General features: G+C 41.8%; 1 protein-coding gene across 14 annotated transcripts in view; it reads left to right on the top strand.

The window, feature by feature from the left end:
- Positions 1 to 5: 5 nt before the first annotated feature.
- The window catches only part of LOC109889809 (kinesin-like protein KIF16B), a 30,044-nt gene continuing 9,286 nt past the window's right edge, over positions 6 to 20,763 (top strand). For 7 of the 14 annotated variants that reach the window (XR_004210626.1, XM_031828966.1, XM_031828960.1 and 4 more), the window contains exons 1-21: positions 6 to 380; positions 1,690 to 1,759; positions 2,250 to 2,363; positions 3,623 to 3,739; positions 5,766 to 5,863; positions 6,433 to 6,542; positions 8,287 to 8,429; positions 8,716 to 8,884; positions 9,262 to 9,393; positions 11,128 to 11,303; positions 11,728 to 11,793; positions 11,990 to 12,049; positions 12,226 to 12,345; positions 12,487 to 12,538; positions 12,655 to 12,792; positions 13,332 to 13,414; positions 15,454 to 15,542; positions 16,632 to 16,664; positions 16,995 to 17,048; positions 18,475 to 19,836; positions 20,418 to 20,594. Coding sequence is in view for 12 of the 14 variants with exons in the window: in XM_031828966.1 (XP_031684826.1) it covers positions 334 to 380; positions 1,690 to 1,759; positions 2,250 to 2,363; positions 3,623 to 3,739; positions 5,766 to 5,863; positions 6,433 to 6,542; positions 8,287 to 8,429; positions 8,716 to 8,884; positions 9,262 to 9,393; positions 11,128 to 11,303; positions 11,728 to 11,793; positions 11,990 to 12,049; positions 12,226 to 12,345; positions 12,487 to 12,538; positions 12,655 to 12,792; positions 13,332 to 13,414; positions 15,454 to 15,542; positions 16,632 to 16,664; positions 16,995 to 17,048; positions 18,475 to 19,836; positions 20,418 to 20,594 (3,410 nt within the window). In the remaining 2 variants the exon portion in view is untranslated. The remainder of the gene's footprint in view (positions 381 to 1,689; positions 1,760 to 2,249; positions 2,364 to 3,622; positions 3,740 to 5,765; positions 5,864 to 6,432; positions 6,543 to 8,286; positions 8,430 to 8,715; positions 8,885 to 9,261; positions 9,394 to 11,127; positions 11,304 to 11,727; positions 11,794 to 11,989; positions 12,050 to 12,225; positions 12,346 to 12,486; positions 12,539 to 12,654; positions 12,793 to 13,331; positions 13,415 to 15,453; positions 15,543 to 16,631; positions 16,665 to 16,994; positions 17,049 to 18,474; positions 19,837 to 20,417; positions 20,595 to 20,763) is intronic. The other 7 variants (XR_004210637.1, XM_020481592.2, XM_020481582.2 and 4 more) reach the window with 4 other exon arrangements.

The following is a 20,763-nucleotide window of genomic DNA, read 5'->3' as shown; positions in this document are numbered from 1 at the left end:
TTCCCCACGAATGTATTTTGTCCTCTCCGACTACTCGTATCAGCTTTGTGATTTACTAACGGATGACACAGTGAATTTTGTTATTTTTCTGTGCAGGCTAATATAAATGGCACGCTCAGGTCTCAGGAGGGAGCACAAGTAGCTAGCGCTCTTCTTTTGAAAGTAACCTTGGCTCTGTGTGCAACCGGTCGGGAGGTACAGAGGGAACTGGACACATACTCAATATACAGAAACGCGCTTGCCACATTTATTTGTACTTAACACGATTGGGTTGTGCCTTTCAAGGACAACTGGATCTAGTAACAGGTGAAGCAGACAGAAAGGGGATGTGCAATGGCATCGGTGCGGGTGGCTGTCCGGCTCAGGCCTATGAACAGACGGTAAGTAAATCAGAAAACATACTAAACAAACAAAAACGAACAAATGCTGCTATTGTTGTTACTAATGGTTATATTGTTTCATTTTAAGAGAGGCGCTCGGCTGGACACTGGTTCACTGTGATACATTGTAACCAGTTCTAACTTCTAACAGTTTAATGCACTCTAATTTGACTGGCATCATATGACTGGCCATGTTGCAGGAACACTGCTTAATATACGTGTCATAACAAACACTGACGTTGCCACAAGTGTCTCTTCCAAAATGTAACGGGTTACAGCATTTGGGATGTAAATGCCAACCGCACTCAAAGGAACACGAGCCCTCCACACACCCTCTTGCTAAACCACCAATAAGAACGCCTGGATGTTGGCACACAAACATTATTTTAGGCAGCAGACAGCTGGCAAGTTGACGGGTGAACAAGTTTAACCAACAAAGCAAACACGAAGAGTAGGAACTAGAGCTATCATGGCTGTGCTGTGTCTGGTATTGGGAGTTAGTATTGGCAGCCACCCTGGGATTATGGGACGCCTTAATACTTTTCTGACAAACTATTTCCAACAGTAAATAGGATACATACATACATAGCTGCATGACAGAAGACAACCACCCTGCCACTTACTCTACACACCTATGTTAAATGTGGGTGTGTGAAATATGATGTACAGATGCCAAATAAGTAAGATGCACTATGCACCTGTGGAAAAACAAGGAAGGATTCTGAAGGAAGTAACCTTTCACACATTTTTTTTGACCAAGCAGCCCAGAGTATAACCTGATCCAGTTGGCATCGTGTTGATGGTAATCTGTTCGTACAGTTTTATTTAATTCCAGTATGTCTTACTGGAAAGGCCACTAATAATTAAAGCTTGAACTGAATACTTCCACAGAGGGACTAGGAAGAGTCATACCAAGAAACATTTCCTCCAGACTTCTAGTGATCAATTAAGCAAATAAGAACTGAGAGGATTCAGTTGGGGCATTCTTCCAGATCCCAGACGGCCCCATCTTAGAGAGAATGTAGTCTTCTACAAAGATGACGATGCCCAACATAATAGATGAAGTAAATAGTCACAGTAAATTTGTTTAATATCTTGTCTTTTGTTGCTAATGTAACAGGTACCTTTCTTGTTGGTCCAATTTGTGAATCACAAAGTACTGCAATGTGGTACAACCTGAAAGTAATACTTTTCTTACTCTGATGCTCCTTCATTGGTTCACTGTCTCTGTTGCATCATGGTTTGGCTCAGAAAGGGAAAGCTTAATTATTTGGAAGTATTAACCTGTTTTATGTTTTTATTTTTACAGGGAGAAGGATTTGACTGCCAAAAACATAATTGAAATAAAAGGGGACAAGACCACCATTACAAACTTGAGGGTAATTTTAAGTTTTAAACAGCCTTTCTACAATAATAATCAATTAACCCATAGCTAGGCCTGTATTTCTTTCTGTTTGGCAGATGTTTAGCATAATGTGTTATTGAATATTATTTTTTAATACTAGTTCTATTTCATCAGTTTATTTAATTATTTGGTCTTAACATATGATCAGTGAACATGCCTTGTGTTCGGGGCTCCTGAGAGTCACAGCGGTCTAAGGCACTACATCTCAGTGCTAGTGGTGTCACGACAGACCCTGGTTCGATTCCAGACTGTATCACAACCGGCTGTGATATTGGGAGTCCCAAAGGGCGGCACACAATTGGCCGAGCGTCGTCCGGATTAGGGTTCGGACGGGGTAGGCCGTCATTGTAAATAAGAATTAGTTTTTAATTGAATTGCCTAGTTAAATAAAGGTTAAATAAATACAATTGCACTCAGCTTTGTGTTTACAGTATATTTCAGCCTATTTTGTTCTATTTCATTAGATACCAGATGGCATTTCCGGCGATTCGATGAGGGAGAGAAAAAAAACCTTCACCTATGACTTCTCCTATGATTCCGCCGACAGTAAAAGCAACACTTTTGTCTCTCAAGAAAAGGTAAATGTCATATTTTGGTCGGAAAATGTGATCTGGACTAACACTTTCTGTTTTTTGTTTTTTTCTCACGTTTTTGTTGTTGTCCAAATCCGATTTATAGTCAAAGCAGCTTACATTTGCCTCTGTTCAGGGGTCATTACATTTATTTATTTTACTTGTAGGACATTTTTGTTATGGATGGAAGTTTGAGTCAAAGCAGTTTGCTAATGTTCTGTTAGTCTACATGTTGACTCACTAGCTTCAGACATAAGTTATGACTTACAGTTGTGCAACTTTTTATTTTATTTTTATCATAATATTTCATCATACAGGGGTCAAAGTAGATTTAATTTCTGGTTCAGTACCTTCTCACATGCGCACATTTTGTTTTTGGAGGCCTAAACAGAATGACTTATATAATCCCTGTTAAGATCTCTGTGGGCCAATTGGTAAAGACCTGTTTCATTTGAATGTATTTATTTTTAACGTGGCATTAACATAACCAGTCATTATGTTTTCATCTGATTATCAAACAATCGGATGAAAACGCTCCTGTAAGCCTGGTTACCTGCGCACATTCCGCTACTCTAAAATAATTCCTGACTGCATACTGTGCACCCGCCATTAGAATAATGGAAAGAGACATCTGTAACAAAACAAAACACCATGAATGACATTCAGTGATCGTTTTTGGTCAGGCTTACACTTGTAGCCTGAATTGCTGCGTCTGTCCACGTGCATCTCGGTCACAGCCACTCTTCTGTCTTTGCAAAATGTGTTATTGCCCAACCGCATCGCATTTTGGAGCGTATTCCACACGTTTTCAAGTCCATTTGCTAATTTTTCAGGTGGGTGACAATGCGGTAATGATAGAGTTTTCTTGGAATCTTTGTTTTAATTATTGTGAAAGGCTTATGTTCAACTGGCTCACTTTCACCCCTGGCATAATGTCAGTGCAGTATCAACAGTAACACAGCCTATGAGTTAACTGTTATAAATATGTTAACATTTTGCATGCATAAATTCCATATTTTTGAGTTTGTGCTGTATTGGCTAGTTTCTTTCTTTCACTGACTGCTTAAAGTGAGATCTGTTTTAGCTAGTTAGATCTGGGGCCTGTTCAGGTTGCCGCAACTGTACAGACCATTCAGATCTAAATGTACTGTTTGGAACAAATGAGTCCCTGTCATTGTGATTCATATCAGCTACATTCCAATTTGCCAACGCTCTGAACATTTTACCTTTTTGAACAAGCCCATGTTTGCCCTCTTCCTTTGTAGGTGTTCAAAGACCTGGGCTCAGATGTCCTCAAGGCTGCGTTCCAAGGCTATAACGCCTGCATCTTCGCCTACGGCCAGACCGGCTCGGGGAAGTCCTACACCATGATGGGAAATCCAGTGAGACGAACATTCCCTTTCTTGGCCTGTGGTCATAAAACATATCGGAGTAGGAGTGCTGATCTCGGATCAGGTCCCCCTTGTCTATATAATCTTATTCATAATTATCTAAAAAAGCACTCCTACTCTGAGACGCTTTATGAATACAGGTCCTGGATTCCCAAATCAAAGACTGGGCTGTGTTCAGCAGGGCACAACGTTGTGGAATGTTTAAATATACAGTACCAGTCAAAAGTTTTTTGTGTGACTATTTTCTACATTGTAGAATAATGGTGAAGACATCAACTATGAAATAACACCTATGGAATCATGTAGTAACCCCAAAAAAGTGTTAAACAAATTAAAATAGATTTTATATTTGAGATTCTTCAAAGTAGCCGCCCTTGGCCTTGATGACAGCTTTGCACAGTCTTGGCATTCTTTCAACCAGCTTCATAAGGTAGTCACCTGGGATGCATTTAAATTAATAGGTGTACCTTCTTAAAAGTTCATTTGTGGAATTATTTTCCTTCTTAATGAGTTTGAGCCAATCAGTTGTGTTGTGACAAGGTAGGGGTGGTATACAGAGGAGCCCTATTTGGTAAAAGACCAAGTCCATATTATCGCAAGAACAGCTCAAATGAGCAAAGAGAAACGACAGTCCATCATTACTTTATGATACAAAGGTCAGTCCATATGGAACATTTCAAGAACTTTGAAGGTTTCTTCAAGTGCAGTTGCAAAATCCATTAAGAACTATGATGAAACTGTCTCTCATGTGGACCACCACAGGAAAGGAATACCCAGATTTGCTGCAGAGGATTAGTTCATTAGAGTAAACTGCACCTCAGATTGCAGCCCAAATAAATGCTTCGGAGTTTAAGTAGCAGACACATCTCAACATCAACTGTTCAGAGGACACTGCGTGAATCAGGCCTTCATGGTTGAACTGCTGCTAAGAAACCACTACTAAAGGACACCAATAAGAAGTGACTTGCTTGGGCCAAGAAACACGAGCAATGGACATTAGACCGGTGGAAAACTGTCCTTTGGTCTGATAAGTCCAAATTTGCGATTTTTGGTTCCAACCGCTGTGTCTTTGTGAGACGCAGAGTAGGTGAACTGATGATCTCCGCATGTGTATTTCCCACTGTGAAGCATGGAGGTGGTATGGTGGTGCTTTGCTGGTGACACTGTCAGTGACTTATTTAGAATTCAAGAAACACTTAACCAGCATGGCTACCACAGCATTCTGCAACAATGCGCCATCCTATCTGGTTTGCACTTAGACCCACTATCATTTGTTTTTCAACAGGACAATGACCCAAAACACACCTCCAGGCTGTGAAAGGGCTATTTGACCAAGAAGGAGAGTGGTGAATCAGATGACGTGGCCTCCACAATCACCCGACTTCAACCCAACTGAGATGGTTTGGGATGAGTTGGACTGCAGAGTGAAGGAAAAGCAGTCAAAAAGTGCTCAGCATATGTGGGAACTCCTTCAAGACTGTTGGAAAAGCATGTAGAAAATAGGAAAAATAAAGAAAATCCCTTGAATGAGTAGGTGTGTCCGAACTTTTGACTGGTACTGCATAATGTACAACCATCGGGTCTACTTTGTTTATGACATTTCTGGAACTTTCCACAACATTTGCTTACTCAAAGGGGCTGTTTTTGTTATCAGACTATTGGGACTTCAATCAGTCGTGGAGACCCTAAGCAAATATCACAGTAACGAACGAAGGCTCCGACAGTCCAGTTTTGCTTTCACAAGTCTAGGGGAAAGCGATTAGGGGAAAGTACAAAGTTCATAGTGTCAGTTTTCTCTGTGGACTCTTGTTTTGGAGAAAGACTAAAGCCAAATGTGACATATTTAGAGTCTTCCTGTAATGAGTAATGGATTATTTTAAAGAACTGTTCTGTAACATATCAACAGGTTTCCTCAGTCCAGTCGGCCACTGAACAGGGTCAATCGTTGTCAGACTTATCGTGAACTTAACTTCTGCGTTTGATTAAGCGTTTGCTCTATGGATTGACTTTTCATCAGGGAGATGCTGGTCTCATTCCACGGATATGTGAGGGTCTGTTCAGCCGGATTGCTGGGATGACTCGTTGGGATGAGGCCTCATTCCGCACCGAGGTCAGGTAAGAAAACTGTATCCATTGTTATTCCCTGGAATATTTTGAATAATTAATTAAGAAGCTTAAAGGAATAATCCACTCAAACAATATTTTGGTATTTGTTGCATTAGTCCACTGTTGATACTGTCCCAAAATGTTGAGCATGTCAGCAATAAAAATGTCAAGATGATATAACTTTCATAACAGGTTGTCACAGCTTGTGTGATGCGTTTTGCATCATATGATGCGAAACCTGTCATACACTGGCTGTATTTCTACCTGTTTGAGTGGCAATAGGTCCAATACACATGAAAACATTAAATGACCCCGGGAATCGATAGAACGTCGTTCAGAGATGCACAAAAACTATATAACATTCAAAATGGGTGGATCTTTCATTTTCAATGGTGGCTCAGTGAACACTTTTTAAATATATTAAAAAGGGATTGCACATGATCAATAGATGTTCCAGCAATTTGTACCTCATCCAAGAGATGACAAAAAGGGTCCCATAATAATAATAAATAATTGGTAGATGTCATCAGGCTAAACTTGACCTCTGAATGACCTCTTTATCCTCTCATTGTCATCAGCTACCTGGAGATTTACAATGAACGTGTCAGGGACCTGCTCAGGAGGAAGTCTACCGAAACCTACAACCTGAGGGTGAGGGAGCACCCAAAAGATGGACCCTACGTGGAAGGTAAGACGTTATTATTTTTGGATCATAATCAATATGGACATAAGGGACCTAATTTGGTCTTCCATACTGTATTTTCTCTATTCATTCTAAGACTGATCCCACACCTGTCTGTAAGGCAGAATGATGGCTCCCAAGCTAATTATAACAGTGGATATCTCTGTATATGAACTCCCTGTGTTAATCCAATCTGACCCCAGACCTGTCTCAGCCAGAACGATGGCTCCCAAACTCATTAAAACTAGAGGTCGACCGATTAGCATTTTTCAACGCCGATACCAGTTATTGGAGGACCAAAAATAGCCTATACAGATTAATTGCACAATTTTATTTATTTTTATTTTTTGTTAATAATAATAATTCTGTTAACAATTACAACCATACTGAATTAACACTTTTTCATTTTAACTTAATATATACATAAAATCTCAAATCAATAATGAAACATGCTCAATTTGGTTTAAATAATGCAAAAACAGTGTTGGAGAAGAAAGTAAAAGTGCAATATGTGCCATGTAAAAAAGCTGATGTTTATGTTCCTTTCTCAGAACATGAAAGCTGGTGGTTCAATATTCCCAGTTCTTCAATATTCGCAGTTAAGAGGTTTTAGGTTGTAGTTATTATAGGAATTATGACACACCGACTAGTTCTCTCTATACCATTTGTATTTCATATACCTTTGACTATTGGATGTTCTAAAAGGCACTTTAATCTCAGGAGTTGATAGGCTTGAAGTCATAAACCGCGCTGTGCTTCAAGTATTGCTAAGAGCTGCTAGCAAACGCAGTAAAGTTTGAATGACTGCTTACGAGCTTGCTGCTGCCTACCACCGCTGTCAGACTGCTCAGTCAAGTATAAAATCATAGTCTTAATTATAATATAATAAACACAGAAATATACGATCCTTTGGTCATTAATATAGTCAAATCCGTAAACGAACAATTAAAAAACAAAACATTTATTCTTTCAGTGAAATACAGAACCGTTCCATATTTTATCGAACGGGTGGCAACACAAAGTCTAACTATTGCTGTTACATTGCACAACCTTCAATGTTATGTCATAATTACGTACATTTCTGGCAAATTAGTTCGCAACGAGCCAGGCGGCCCAAACTGTTTCATATACCCTGACGCTGCGTGCAATGAACGCAAGAGAAGTGACACAATTTCCCTAGTTTAATATTGCCTGCTAACATGAATTTCTTTTAACTAAATATGCAGGTTTAAAAAATATACTTCTGTGTATTGATTTTAAGAAAGGCATTGATGTTTATGGTTAGGTACATTCGTGCAACGATTGTGCTTTTTTTGCGAATGCGTTTTTGATAAATCATCACCCGTTTGGCGAAGTAGGCTGTGATTTAATGATAAATTAACAGGCAACGCATTGATTATATACAATGCAGGACAAGGTAGTTAACTACACATGGTTGATGATATTACTAGGTTAACTAGTGATTATGTGAAGATTGATTGTTTTTTATAAGATAAGTTTAATGCTAGCTAGCAACTTACCTTGGCTCCATGCTGTACTTGCGTAACAGGTGGTCAACCTTCCATGCAGTTTCCTTGTGGAATGCAATGTAATCGTCCATAATCGGTGTCCAAAATGGAGTTTACCGATTTGTTATGAAATCGACCCTAATTAATCGGCCATGCCGATTAATCGGTCGAGCTCTAATTTAAACAGTGGATGTCTGTCTCTCCATATTATGAACTAATGTGTTAATCCAATCTGACCCCAGACCTGTCCAAGCACTTGGTGCAGAACTATCATGACGTGGAGGAGCTGATGGAGGCGGGCAACATCAACCGCACCACAGCCGCCACGGGCATGAACGACACCAGCAGCCGCTCGCACGCCATCTTCACCATCAACTTCACCCAGGTGGGCCTCTCGGCGAGCTAATGCTACCGCTAGGCTAGCTACCGCTACTCCAGGAATGCTCAACTCCAGTGCACAAGGGCCGCAGTGTAGTTGTCCTTGTTTGTTAGTTAGGGACTGATTCAGTTACGAAGTGAGTGGACTCCTAGCCAATCAATGCCATTAAAGGGGTTGCCAATAATAGCATCTGTGTGAGGCACTTAACCATTCTAGGAAAAATAGATCGCACCCACAGTTTAAGCGCAACATTTCGACTCAAAGGTCTTCATCAGACTTCCTTCCTCTCCAGGCTAAGTTTGATGCAGAGATGCCCTGCGAGACGATCAGTCAAATCCACCTGGTGGACTTGGCGGGCAGCGAGAGAGCGGATGCCACCTGTGCCACGGGAGTCCGGCTCAAGGAGGGCGGCAACATCAACAAGTCACTGGTCACTCTGGGCAACGTCATCTCCGCTCTAGGTGGGTAACTGTTATACCAACTGTAATATCAATGAGACAGCAGATATGAGGACATATTCATTAAAGTCGCATAATAATATATTTTTTGTATGGAATAAAAACCCTTATCTGGCAATGTCTTTTAGCTTGATTATGCAGGCCACAATGTTTTCTCCTTACAATATTTGAACCACAGTAGTGTTCCAATGTCTTACTTCTACGGAGTATGCAGAGTCGTGAGTTTTCTTCTCTCTGTTGATTTACCTATTGATCAGACCTGGATTCAAATACAACTTGAAATCTATCAAATACTTTGAGTGTTTGCAGGCTAGCCTGCCTGAAGTGCCAATTATTTTTCTTATTGATTGATCTGAAATCTTTCCCCTGTCTTGGTCCAGCGGACCTGAGCCAGGACGGAGTGAACACCAACTTGAAGAAGAAGCAGGTGTTTGTGCCTTACAGAGACTCTGTGCTAACGTGGCTCCTCAAAGACAGCCTGGGAGGCAACTCCAAGACCATCATGATCGCTAGTGAGTCCTTAATAATGCAAAATGTCTTGCATTTAATCAAATGTTTCCAATCCTCCCCTTGAAAAGCCCCAAATACACCGGACTCGGAACCCTGGTTTTTATCTGTCCACTTCAGTATATAAGGGGAATCCTGGATTCTCATGAATATATCTCTAGATTAGATCCTGAGCCAGCTATGCTTCTTACTGGGATAAAACAACGGCATTGCTGCGGATCTGACTTTTCTGGGCCCTTCTTCCTGACAGCTCAAGGTCCCGAAGCTTCTGCACATGTGCGGGATTCTCTACTTTAAGCACAGTCTCTGCTTTACTCATAGAGAACAGGCTATTTATTAAACGAATGGTGCTCGTTTAATAAAGTTGGATCAAAGCTTAATCAATGTCTGCAAGATATCATCTAATATGATAGTATAACTTTTTACTTTAAGACAACAAAAAAAACTTATATGCGAGTTTAGCATGATGGTGCAAAATATATATATTTTCTCATGTGGCCAAAACTGCATGTTCCACGAGGCAAAATATATGCTTTGATTTAAACTAAACACAGGTAGACTATCCTAAAGTTTAACACCATCTGCTCAAAAATGTGCACATTTGCTATTTAACTGCAAGACCAGAGTAAGCACATTTGATATTTAATGCCACAGTTTTGTGACAAAACTATCTGTGAGTTGGAAATGTATTGAACTTTTAGATTTTTATTCAGTGCATGAAAACTTAAGCGAAAAAGGGAATTTTGTGTGCACTACGTCAGCACGCACTGACTTTTATTGTCATGTGTCAGTGTGCAGCGGTAGGATGGAGTCAGGTGCGGGACACAGAACTGAGTAAAATACGTACTTTACTTGAAAAGAAACAACCAACAATTCCACTCAGGGAAACACACCAGCTCACAGAAGTAAAACACTAAACAAAGAACAATCACACACAAAACCATGTGGGAACCAGAGGGTTAAATAGGGAATAAATTATAACTAAATGGGAAGCAGGTGTGTACAATCAAGACGAGACAAATGGAAAACGAAAAGTAGATCGGTGGCAGCTAGAACGCCGCCTGAACAAGGAGAGGCACCAACTTCGGCGTAAGTCGTGACATTTATCTGCAAGAAGTTTGTTTGGTGGAAACACACCCCTGGTGTAAAACTTCTCATATTTTGTTTGAGGATTTTAGAATATTCTCATTAAAATATTTTTCCAATTGGATGGAAACTTTGCTACAGTCAACATGTCATTGTACATTTTAGCTGTATAGATTATGTATTTTGGACGTTTTCAGTGTATTTTCAACACACTAAAATCACACAAAGTTAACTGATTTAACTCTGGCAGTCCTATCATGCGCATAATGTGATTAGGCTCTTCAGCTCAGGGGAAAAGGGATCCAGGGGGGGGCGGGATGGGGAGGTTACCTCGATCTGCAGTGTTTGCCATAAAACAATAGGGACCCCAATTTTTTTACAATTTTACCACAGCAAGAAGCATGAATGTGCTTTTCAGACATTTCTGGGTTCCTAGTCCAGTGTACTTGGTGCTAGAATTTGAGAACATGGCTTTCTAAACACTTGTTAAGGCTGACCTTTATGTATAAGACGCTTAAGTGTGGCGAGTGGCCATAAGCTAAATATCTGTGGTATGTTTGCAGTCAAAGATACAACATTAGGACACGGCAAATGTAAAAGTGTTTTGTAGTACGACAAAGGTTTCAAAGATGTTTTGCTCTTGTTTGCTGCAGCCATTTCACCTGCTGACGTCAACTACGGCGAGACGCTGAGCACTCTGCGCTACGCCAACCGCGCCAAGAATATCATCAACAAGCCCACTATCAACGAGGACTTCAACGTCAAGCTCATCCGAGAGCTCAGGGCTGAAATCGCCCGGCTGAAGGCCCTTTTGGTCCAGGGAAACCAGGTGGGGGATTTGTCACACTGATCTGAATTGTTTTGTGTGTGTGTGTGTGTGTTGATAGTTTAGGGCATTGGAACTCAACTATCCTGTCCACTACAACATTTTCTCTGGCCCTTCAAGTGTATTTATTTCATAAACAAAACAGCTCTTCAATACACTGCCTTACAAATTATGTAAAAAAAACTGTTACTGTATACAAATGGGTATAGCAAACATCTATTTTGTTAATTTATGGGCACATTTTTCTAATGCATAAATAGAACATTATGTTTTATTGAAATTTAACATGTCCACCTTTCCAGCTACTGGCCTATGACCTTGTTGTGTTTTAAATGTCCCATCTAATCTAACTAGATCGCACTGACTTAGAGTATTGAGGTGTGATTCAATAATGTATTGATTGTTGGTTGGTTTTCATCCTTTTCAGATTGCACTTCTGGATTCACCCACTGCTCTGAGTATGGAGGAGAAACTACACCAGAATGAAGCCAGAGTAAGGCCATGTGGATTGTTCCTTTTTAGAGTAAAAAAATAAACCCGATTACCCGAAATAAGCTATCGACACTTTGCAAGTGCGGTGTGTTATTCCTCAAATCAATAAACAAACAGGTCAACCATTTTCAGCAAGTTAGTGATGTGATCTCATCTTTGATATTCAATACATCATTTTTGTGCTATTTCTGTCATAGGTGTTGGAGTTAACCAAGGAGTGGACTAACAAGTGGAATGAAACTCAGAACATTCTCAAGGTGAGTGGGTATATATTTGTATAAAATGTCTAATTCAATTTAGCTCACAGAAGCACTCTGGTTATATACCTTTTTTTTTATAGTCAGCTGTGAAATTTTAATTGACTTCTAAGTCAGAAACCTCAATGAGTTCCTAATGATTGGGTATCTGTCTTTCATTGATCTCGTCTTTACAGGAAGAAACCCTTGCCCTGAGGAAAGAGGGAATCGGTGTCGTCCTTGATTCGGAGTTGCCTCATCTAATTGGTATCGACGACGACCTCCTAAGTACTGGCATCATCCTCTACCATCTAAAGGTCAGTCACAGTTGATTTGATTATTTTTACAAGTAGTTTTTTTTCTCTCAGATTGATTCACAAGTTAATATGTCCTCCTTTTAAACTTAAATAGAATTTACATGGACTTGACATACTGTATCGCTTTCATTTTTGTCCCAGGAGGGCAGGACATACGTTGGTCGAGACGATGCGTCGACTGTTCAGGACATTGGTGAGTGGCCTCTGTGACATACTCTATCCGCTGTCATACTTTGCTACAAATCGGGACAAAGAAACAATTCATAATGGTAATATATACACTGTCTTTCCCTCTCATCCTCTCTGTAGTTCTCCATGGGCTGGACCTGGAGAGTGAACACTGCATGTTTGCGAACCAGACTGGCACCGTCACCCTGGTTCCACTCAATGGGGCCCAGTGCTCTGTGAATGGAGTGCAAGTGACAGAAGCCTCCCCACTAAACCAAGGTATGCGCTTTTGGTCGCACATTATTTGGATTGTCTGGATTTGGCAGTACGTCTAACCGCCCTCATAACCCCAGACCACGTGTGTGGGCGAGCGGTTTGCTGATGTCAACGTTGTGTCCCATGGTGCCCCATGGTGGGGATATGGTATGGACAACAAACACAATTGCATTTTATTGATGGCAATTTTTAATGTACAGCGATACCGTGACGAGATCCTGAGGCCTATTGTCGTGCCATTCATCTGCCGCCATCACCATGTTTCAGCATGATAATGTTGCAAGGATCTGTACACAATTCCTGGAAGCTGAAAATGACCTAGTTCTTACATGGCCCGCATACTCACCAGACATGTCACAGATTGAGCATGTTTGGGATGCTCTGGATCGACGTGTACGACAGTGTGTTCCCGGCAGCCAACACAATGATTGTTCTGTGAATGTCCAATCCCACATTTACTCATCTCTAGTCATTTAAGAAGTATTTTTTTTCCCCCCCTTATTACCTTTATTCAATGTTTATTGTTCTATTGTGTTTGATAGGTGCTGTTGTCCTACTGGGGAGAACCAACATGTTCCGCTTCAACCACCCTAAAGAGGCAGCTAAACTAAGGGAAAAGAGGAAGGTAACACCAAAGGCACATTCTCTCAAAGGCCTTTTAAAGAAGCTTATTAGTTGCGGTATTATTCAGTTGTTATAATATTATTATTATGTGGATGATCTATGCTCCCCAAGGGTTTAAATCAAGTAAGTCATGACTAGAGGTCGACCGATTAATCGGAATGGCCGATTTAATTCGGGCCGATTTCAAGTTTTCATAACAATCGGTAATCTGCATTTTTGGACACTGATCATGGCCGATTACATTGCACTCCAAGAGGAGACTGCGTGGCAGGCTGACGACCTGTTATGCGAGTGCAGCAAGGAGCCAATGTAAGGTGCAAGCTAGCATTAAACATATATCTTATAAAAAAACAATAAATCTTAACATAATCAGTAGTTAACTACACATGGTTGATTATATTACTAGTTTATCTAGCTTGTTCTGCGTTGCATATAATCGATGCGGGGCCTGTTAATTTATCATTGAATCACAGCCTACTTCTCCAAACGGGTGATTTAACAAGCGCATTTGTGAAAAAAGCACTGTCGTTGCACCAATGTGTGCCTAACCATAAACGTCAACGCCTTTTTAAAATCAATACACAAGTATATATTTTTAAACCTGCATATTTAGTTAATATTGCCTGCTAACATGGATTTCTTTTAAGTGGGTCAATTGTGTCACTTCTCTTGCGTTCTATGCAATAGAGTCAGGGTAAATGCAGCAGTTTGAGCTGCCTGGACTATTTCTTCCCAAAGACTGCCAAACGGGGGAGGATTTAACAAAAGCGCATTTGAGAAAAAAGCACAATCGTTGCACAAATGTACCTAACCATAAACATCAATGCCTTTCTTAAAATCAATACATTTTTTTTTTTAAACCTGCATATTTAGTTTAAAGAAATTCATGTTAGCAGGCAATATTAAACTAGGGAAATTGTGTCACTTCTCTTGCGTTCATTGCACGCAGCTTCAGGGTATATGCAACAGTTTGGGCCGCCTGGCTCGTTGCAAACTAATTTGCCAGAATTTTATGTAATTATGACATAACATTGAAGGTTGCGCAATGTAACAGCAATATTTTGACTTCTGGATGCCACCCGTTCGATAAAATACGGAACAGTTCCGTATTTCACTGAAAGAATAAACGTTTTGTTTTCGAAATGATAGTTTCCGAAATTTGACCATATTAATGACCTAAGGCTCGTATTTCTGTGTGTTATTATAATTAAGTCTATGATTTGATAGAGCAGTCTGACTGAGCGGTGGTAGGCAGCAGCAGGCTCGTAAGCATTCATTCAAACAGCACTTTACTGCGTTTGCCAGCAGCTCTTGCGCTGTTTATGACTTCAAGCCTATCAACTCCCGAGATTAGGCTGGCAATACTAAAGTACCTATTAGAACATCCAATAGTCAAAGGTATATGAAATACAAATGGTATAGAGATAAATAGTGCTATAATAACTACAACCTAAAACTTCTTACCTGGGAATATTGAAGTCTCATGTTAAAAGGAACCACCAGCTTTCTCATGTTCTGAGCAAGGAACTTAAACGTTAGCTTTTTACATGGCACATATTGCACTTTTACTTCTCCAACACTGTTTTTGCATTATTTAAACCAAATCGAACATGTTTCATTATTTATTTGAGACTAAATAGATTTTATTGCTGTATTATATTAAGTTAAAATAAGTGTTTATTGTTCATTCAGTATTGTTGTAATTGTCATTATTATATATATATATTATAAAAATCGTCCGATTTAACCGGTATCAACTTTTTTTTGGTCCTCCAATAATCGGTGTCGGCATTTAAAAATCATAATCGGTCGACCTCTAGTCATGACTCGAATAGCTTATTACTCATGTAGCCAAGCATTTCGCTGCACCTGCAATAACATCTGTGTACGCGACCAGTGAACTTTGATTTGAAATAACCATCTAGTGGAAGGGCACGTTTACTGTAAGCCTTTTAGGATGCAGTCGTCTTGACCAATGAGTCATCATGAGGTCAATGGTCATGTTGTTGAACTTTGTTGTGTGTTGGACATTTTTCCCAGAGTGGACTGCTCTCCTCCTTTAGTCCGTCTATGACCGATCTCAACAAATCATGTGAGAACCTCTCCACAGTAATGCTCTACAACCCAGGGTGAGTGTACGTGGGTGTATGTATCACCTAATCCCAAATCGGCCTCTAGCCCCTACTGTCTATGCACTTGTGGAGATCTGAGAGGATTGGATAGTTATAGGCAATATGGTGAAAACTCAAGAGGGCAAGGTGAAGCTATTCCCATATTGCTTATACTAATTTATTCCTCTCAGATGGCCAGAAGTGCATGGGGAGTAGGCAATAGGGACTGGTTTGGGATTAGTCAAATGTATGCTCCAGCACATGAATGATTCACCCCAACTCCCTCTGCGCAGTTCCCCATGCCTTTTCAGGAGTTCCTTTTCCTACTTTCGCTTATCCGTTGCTGCTCACCCGCGTGACCACTGACTGAAGCAGTGGATTGATTGTAAAAAAGAATTCAACAAATAAAAATGTGACATTTTCTTTGCTGAAATACAATGTTACAGTGCCCAGTCAAAGACATCAGTGTTGTGGAAGTCTTTATGACAATCTAGGCAGTTGGCACAGGTGTAGCTCAAAATGGAAATGGGGAAAATATTTACTTTGGATTGGAGGAGGTCTGTAACATTGCAACTGCTGTGACTCAAGCCTAAATCATGTGAGCTGGTAACGCTGCTCGTCACAAATGCCACATCACACAAACTGTATGGCCTTCATTGATTCTATTACTAACTCTCCAAAAATCTGTTGTGCCAGAGATTAATTTTGCTTGTACAGAACTGCCCGAGAATGCTTTGGTTTTGTTGTTTTACAGCACCCCTTGTGGAGGAAGTACGTAGTATTTTCAGTTTTGTCCAATACAACAAGTAATTCCATAGCACTTACTCCTAATTTAGACCTAAACTGGATTTAATTTTTTTTTTTTTTTTACCTAGAGCAACCAACTAGGTACCTACTACGTAGGTATGCACACACAGACAAAAAACAACAACGAAATTAGTAGGTCCAGAGCAACCATGGATATTTTGAGGAATACACAGCCAGTATTTAGTGAACGTTGGTAACAGTTATGGCTGTGTTTTAACTCCTTTGTGTAATTATTGCTCTTCATTGAGTCTAATTTTAAAAGTACAGTAACTCATGTATCTCTGAACCCTCCCTTGGCAGTCTCTTCACTGAAAAGGGGCCCATCTATCTCAGGTAGACCCGACCAGAGTGGTCAATGTTCACTGCTTTGTTTTAACAATGCTAGTGAAACATGACATCTTTTTCACTTTGTCTCCTGACGCCACTGCTGTTTGTTTGAACATAAGTCGTCATCGTCTTGTTTTTTTTGTTATGATTTTGCACGTCGCCCCGCTTGTTTCAATCACTGTTTTGTATGAAGCTCTTTAGTCATGCCAATTGCAGCCTTCATTTCTGTGATCATGCCGTCTCGCTGAGTAATACTCTAGTGTGTGTGTGTGTTTGAGTACAGTCTCCCTGTCATGGTTTTTAAGCCAGCTGAATGCTATTGGTGTACTTGCCTAGGTTGGAAATTGAGAGGCAGCAACGGGAAGAGCTGGAGAAGCTGGAACACAAAAGGTGCGAGGGGAGACGCACACACGCATGCTCACATTTTGACTGTACAAAAAGTCCAATGTTGACTCACTAGTCACCTGCAATGCACCACATTGTAGGAACGGTGTGCTTTTTAAAAGCAAATATGCTGACATCACATGATTATTGGAGACTCTTATTGTTAGTCGTACAATACTAGTCATAATAGAAAAAATGCCTTGTTTGCTATGTACAGTACCAGTCAAAAGTATGGCCACCTACTCATTCAAGGGTTTTTCTTTATTTTTAGTATTGTCTACATTGTAGAATAATAGTGAAGACATTAAAACTAAGTAACACATGGAATCATGTAGTAAACATATTTTAGATTCTTCAAAGTAGCCACCCTTTGCCTTGACGACAGCTTTGCACACTCTTGGCATTCTCTCAACCAGCTTCACCTGGAATGCTTTTCTAACAGTCTTGAAGGAGTTCCAAAATATGCTGAGCACTTGTTGACTGCTTTTCCTTCGCTCTGCGGTCCAACTCATCCCAAACCATCTCAATTGGGTTGAGGTCAGGTGATTGTGGAGGCCAGGTCATCTGATGCAGCACTCCATCACTCTCCTTGGTCAAATAGCCCTTACACAGCCTGTAGGGGTGTTGGGTCATTGGCCTATTGAAAAACAAATGATCGTTCCACTAAGCGCAAACCAGATGACATGGTGTGTCACTGCAGAATGCTGTGGTAGTCATGCTGGTTAAGTGTGTCTTGAATTCTAAATGAATCACTGACAATATTACCAGCAAGGCACCCACACACCATCACACCTCCTCCATGCTTCACGGTGGGAACCACACATGCAGAGTTCATGCGTTCACCTACTCTGTGTCTAATGAACTTCTCCTCTGCAGCAGAGGTAACTCTGGGTCTTCCATTCCTATGGCGGTCCTCATGAGTGCCTGATTCATCATAGCACTTGATCATTTTTGCGACTGCACTTGAATAAACTTTCAAAGTTCTTGACATTTTCCGGATTGACTGACCTTCTTGTCTTAAAGTAATGATGGACTGTCATTTCTCTCTGCTTATTTGAGCTGTTCTTGCTATAATATGGACTTGTTCTTTTACCAAATAGGGCTATCTCTTCTGTTTACCAACTCTACCTTGTCACAACACAACTGATTTGCTCAAATGCATTAAGAAGGAAGGAAATGTAAATGTATTTTTAACAAGACATACCTGTTAATTGAAATGCATTCCAGATGACTACCTCGTGTGTGCAAAGCTCTCATCAAGGCAAAGGGTGGCTACTTTTGAAGAATCTCAAATATAAAATATATTTTGATTTTATATAAACCCTTTTTTGGTTACTACATGATTTTGTGTGTGTGTGTGTGTGTGTTATGTCATAGTTTTGATGTCTTCACTATTATTGTAATGTATTATCTGTATTTGGTTGGGGTGCAGGAGGCTAATTAAGGAGATGGAAGACAGGCAGAAGTGTGAGAAGGCGGAGCTGGAGCGCCTGCAACACGAGGTGACATCCCAGCGCAAGGAGTCTGAGCAGGTGCAGCAGCGCATCCGCCACCAGGAGGAGACCCTCCGCTGCCGCAGCCAGGACATCGAGAGCCGCCTGCGCGACCTCTTGACTGAGAAGCAGCGCTTTGAGGAGGAGCGCCACCGTGAGACCAAGGAGCTGGAGCTACAGAGGCGGCTGAAGCAGCAGCAGGAGGAGCGCGAGGATGAGAAGCCACAGGACGAGGAGGCGCGCCGCCATAGCGAGGCGGCAGAGCGTGCCGAGCAGACAGAGATTTTCCGTGAGCTGGAACGGCTGAAGCGGGAGAACGTGGAGCAGGCGGTGCGGCTGGAGGCGGAGAGGCGGAGGCTGGAGGAGGGCGAGCTGGAGCAGCTAGGCCTGGTTGGGCGCCTGGAAGAGCAGCTGAGGGAGCGCCACGAGGCGGCGGCTGCCCTGTTGACCCGCGAGGACACCCGGCGACTGGACGAGGAGCGCCGTGCCTTGGCCGAGATCCGCGAGGCCCTGCTCTGCGCCAAGGAGGCCAGCGGGCGCTCCGACTGTGAAGGAATGGGTGTGGAGGCTGGGCACGCCGCCCAGGTCCGTTACACGGACTTCAAGGCAGCACAGGTGGAGGAGCTGGGTCAGTTAGAGGAGGGGCTCCTGCAGCAGAAGAAGTGCCTGGAGAAGGAGGTGGCTTCAGAGCGCGCTGCCCTGGCCCTCCTGGTCCACGCCCATAAGGAGCGGCAGCGAAAGCTGCGAGAGACCCAGGAGAAGGGAGCGCAGGATGCCTCTGAACTCTCCCAAGAGGAGCAGCGGATGCACCAGGCCGAGCAGTGCCTCCTCTTTAAGGAGCGCCGGCTAGCCAGCCTAACCGACAGCCTCTTGCCGGCGGTGGCCGAGGAGAGGCAGAGGGCGGAGGAGCTGCTGAAACTCGGAACCTCCACTGGTGCTGACAGCATATCCAACATATCCCTGGGACTAGACAACACCCTGTACCAGGTGGAGAAGGAACTTGAGGAGAAGGAGGAGCGCCTTACCTCGCACTGCGCCAGTGCCGAGCAGCTTCAGCAGTTGCAGGAGACGTACGAGTTCACGGCCAACGTGGCGCGCCAGGAGGAGAAAGTGCGGCGCAAGGAGAAGGAGATCCTGGAGTCGCGGGAGAAGCAGCAGCGTGAGGCCCTAGAGCAGGCGGTGGCGCGCCTGGAGAGAAGGCACTTAGCGCTGAGGCGCAGTGTCTCGCTAGTCTCTGATAGTGAGGAATCCAGGCGCACGGCCTCCATTCTGGGGCCCGTGCGGGAACTCGACCAGAAGAGGTGAGCATGCTTGTTATTTATTGTCACTACAGATCAATCTGTAGAATCAATTAATAGTAAAACATTTGACCTTTTAGTGGAAGGTGTGTAGAAGACACATTGCTGTCTGTTAAGGTCATGTTTTAAGTATCCTTATATTTCTGTTATTATACGGTGCTATCACTCTGTTATTAGTGCGCCTGTGCAGGAGTCTCATTGATGAACCTGTCCTGAGTGTAATGGCAACCATGTATTGTGCTAATACGGTTGAGTAAACGTTGTTAAACTGGAACCTTGTCGTATTTGAGTTAACACTGTCCACATAATTATGGAAAATGTAGATAAGCTTATGTCAAAGTTTCAAGAGATGATATGATGCGAGATGGTGTCATTGAGTGAGGATGGTATTATCACATTGGTCAATCTCTCCTGTTTAAAATGGTGTTCCTCAATTGGTAATATGATTATGGACATGATAAATGAGTAACTCCGCCTTTTTATAATGATATTGTACTAATAGTTTTGTGGAATGAGCGTATTTATCATAACTCTTTGGGTTGATAGACACATGACAACTTACCATCTTCTCTCCATGTCCTCAGGGTGGAGCGGGAGATCCATAAGCTGAAGCAGAGGATCAGTAAAACTGAGGGAAGTGGAAGGAGTCACACTGGGAGCGGAGATGAAAAGACCGGTCTCAGCACCCCCCCTGTCAGCCCAATCCAGAGCCTACCCCCAGTGCTTCCTATCGCAGATGACGGGTACAGTGCCTTCAGAAAGTATTCACACCCCTTGACATTTTCCACATTTTGTTGTTACAGCCTGAATTTAAAATAGATTTTTGTCATCACTGGCCTACACAAAATACCACATGGAAATATGTTTTTACAAATTTGAACACAAAAAAAACTATGAAAAGCTGCAATGTATTTATTCAAGCAGTATTCA

Source organism: Oncorhynchus kisutch, linkage group LG1 (genome assembly GCF_002021735.2).
Source record: "Oncorhynchus kisutch isolate 150728-3 linkage group LG1, Okis_V2, whole genome shotgun sequence".
NCBI lineage: Eukaryota > Metazoa > Chordata > Actinopteri > Salmoniformes > Salmonidae > Oncorhynchus > Oncorhynchus kisutch.
The sequence above is the reverse complement of the archived record's forward strand: the minus strand, read 5'-3'. Positions and strand labels throughout refer to the sequence as shown.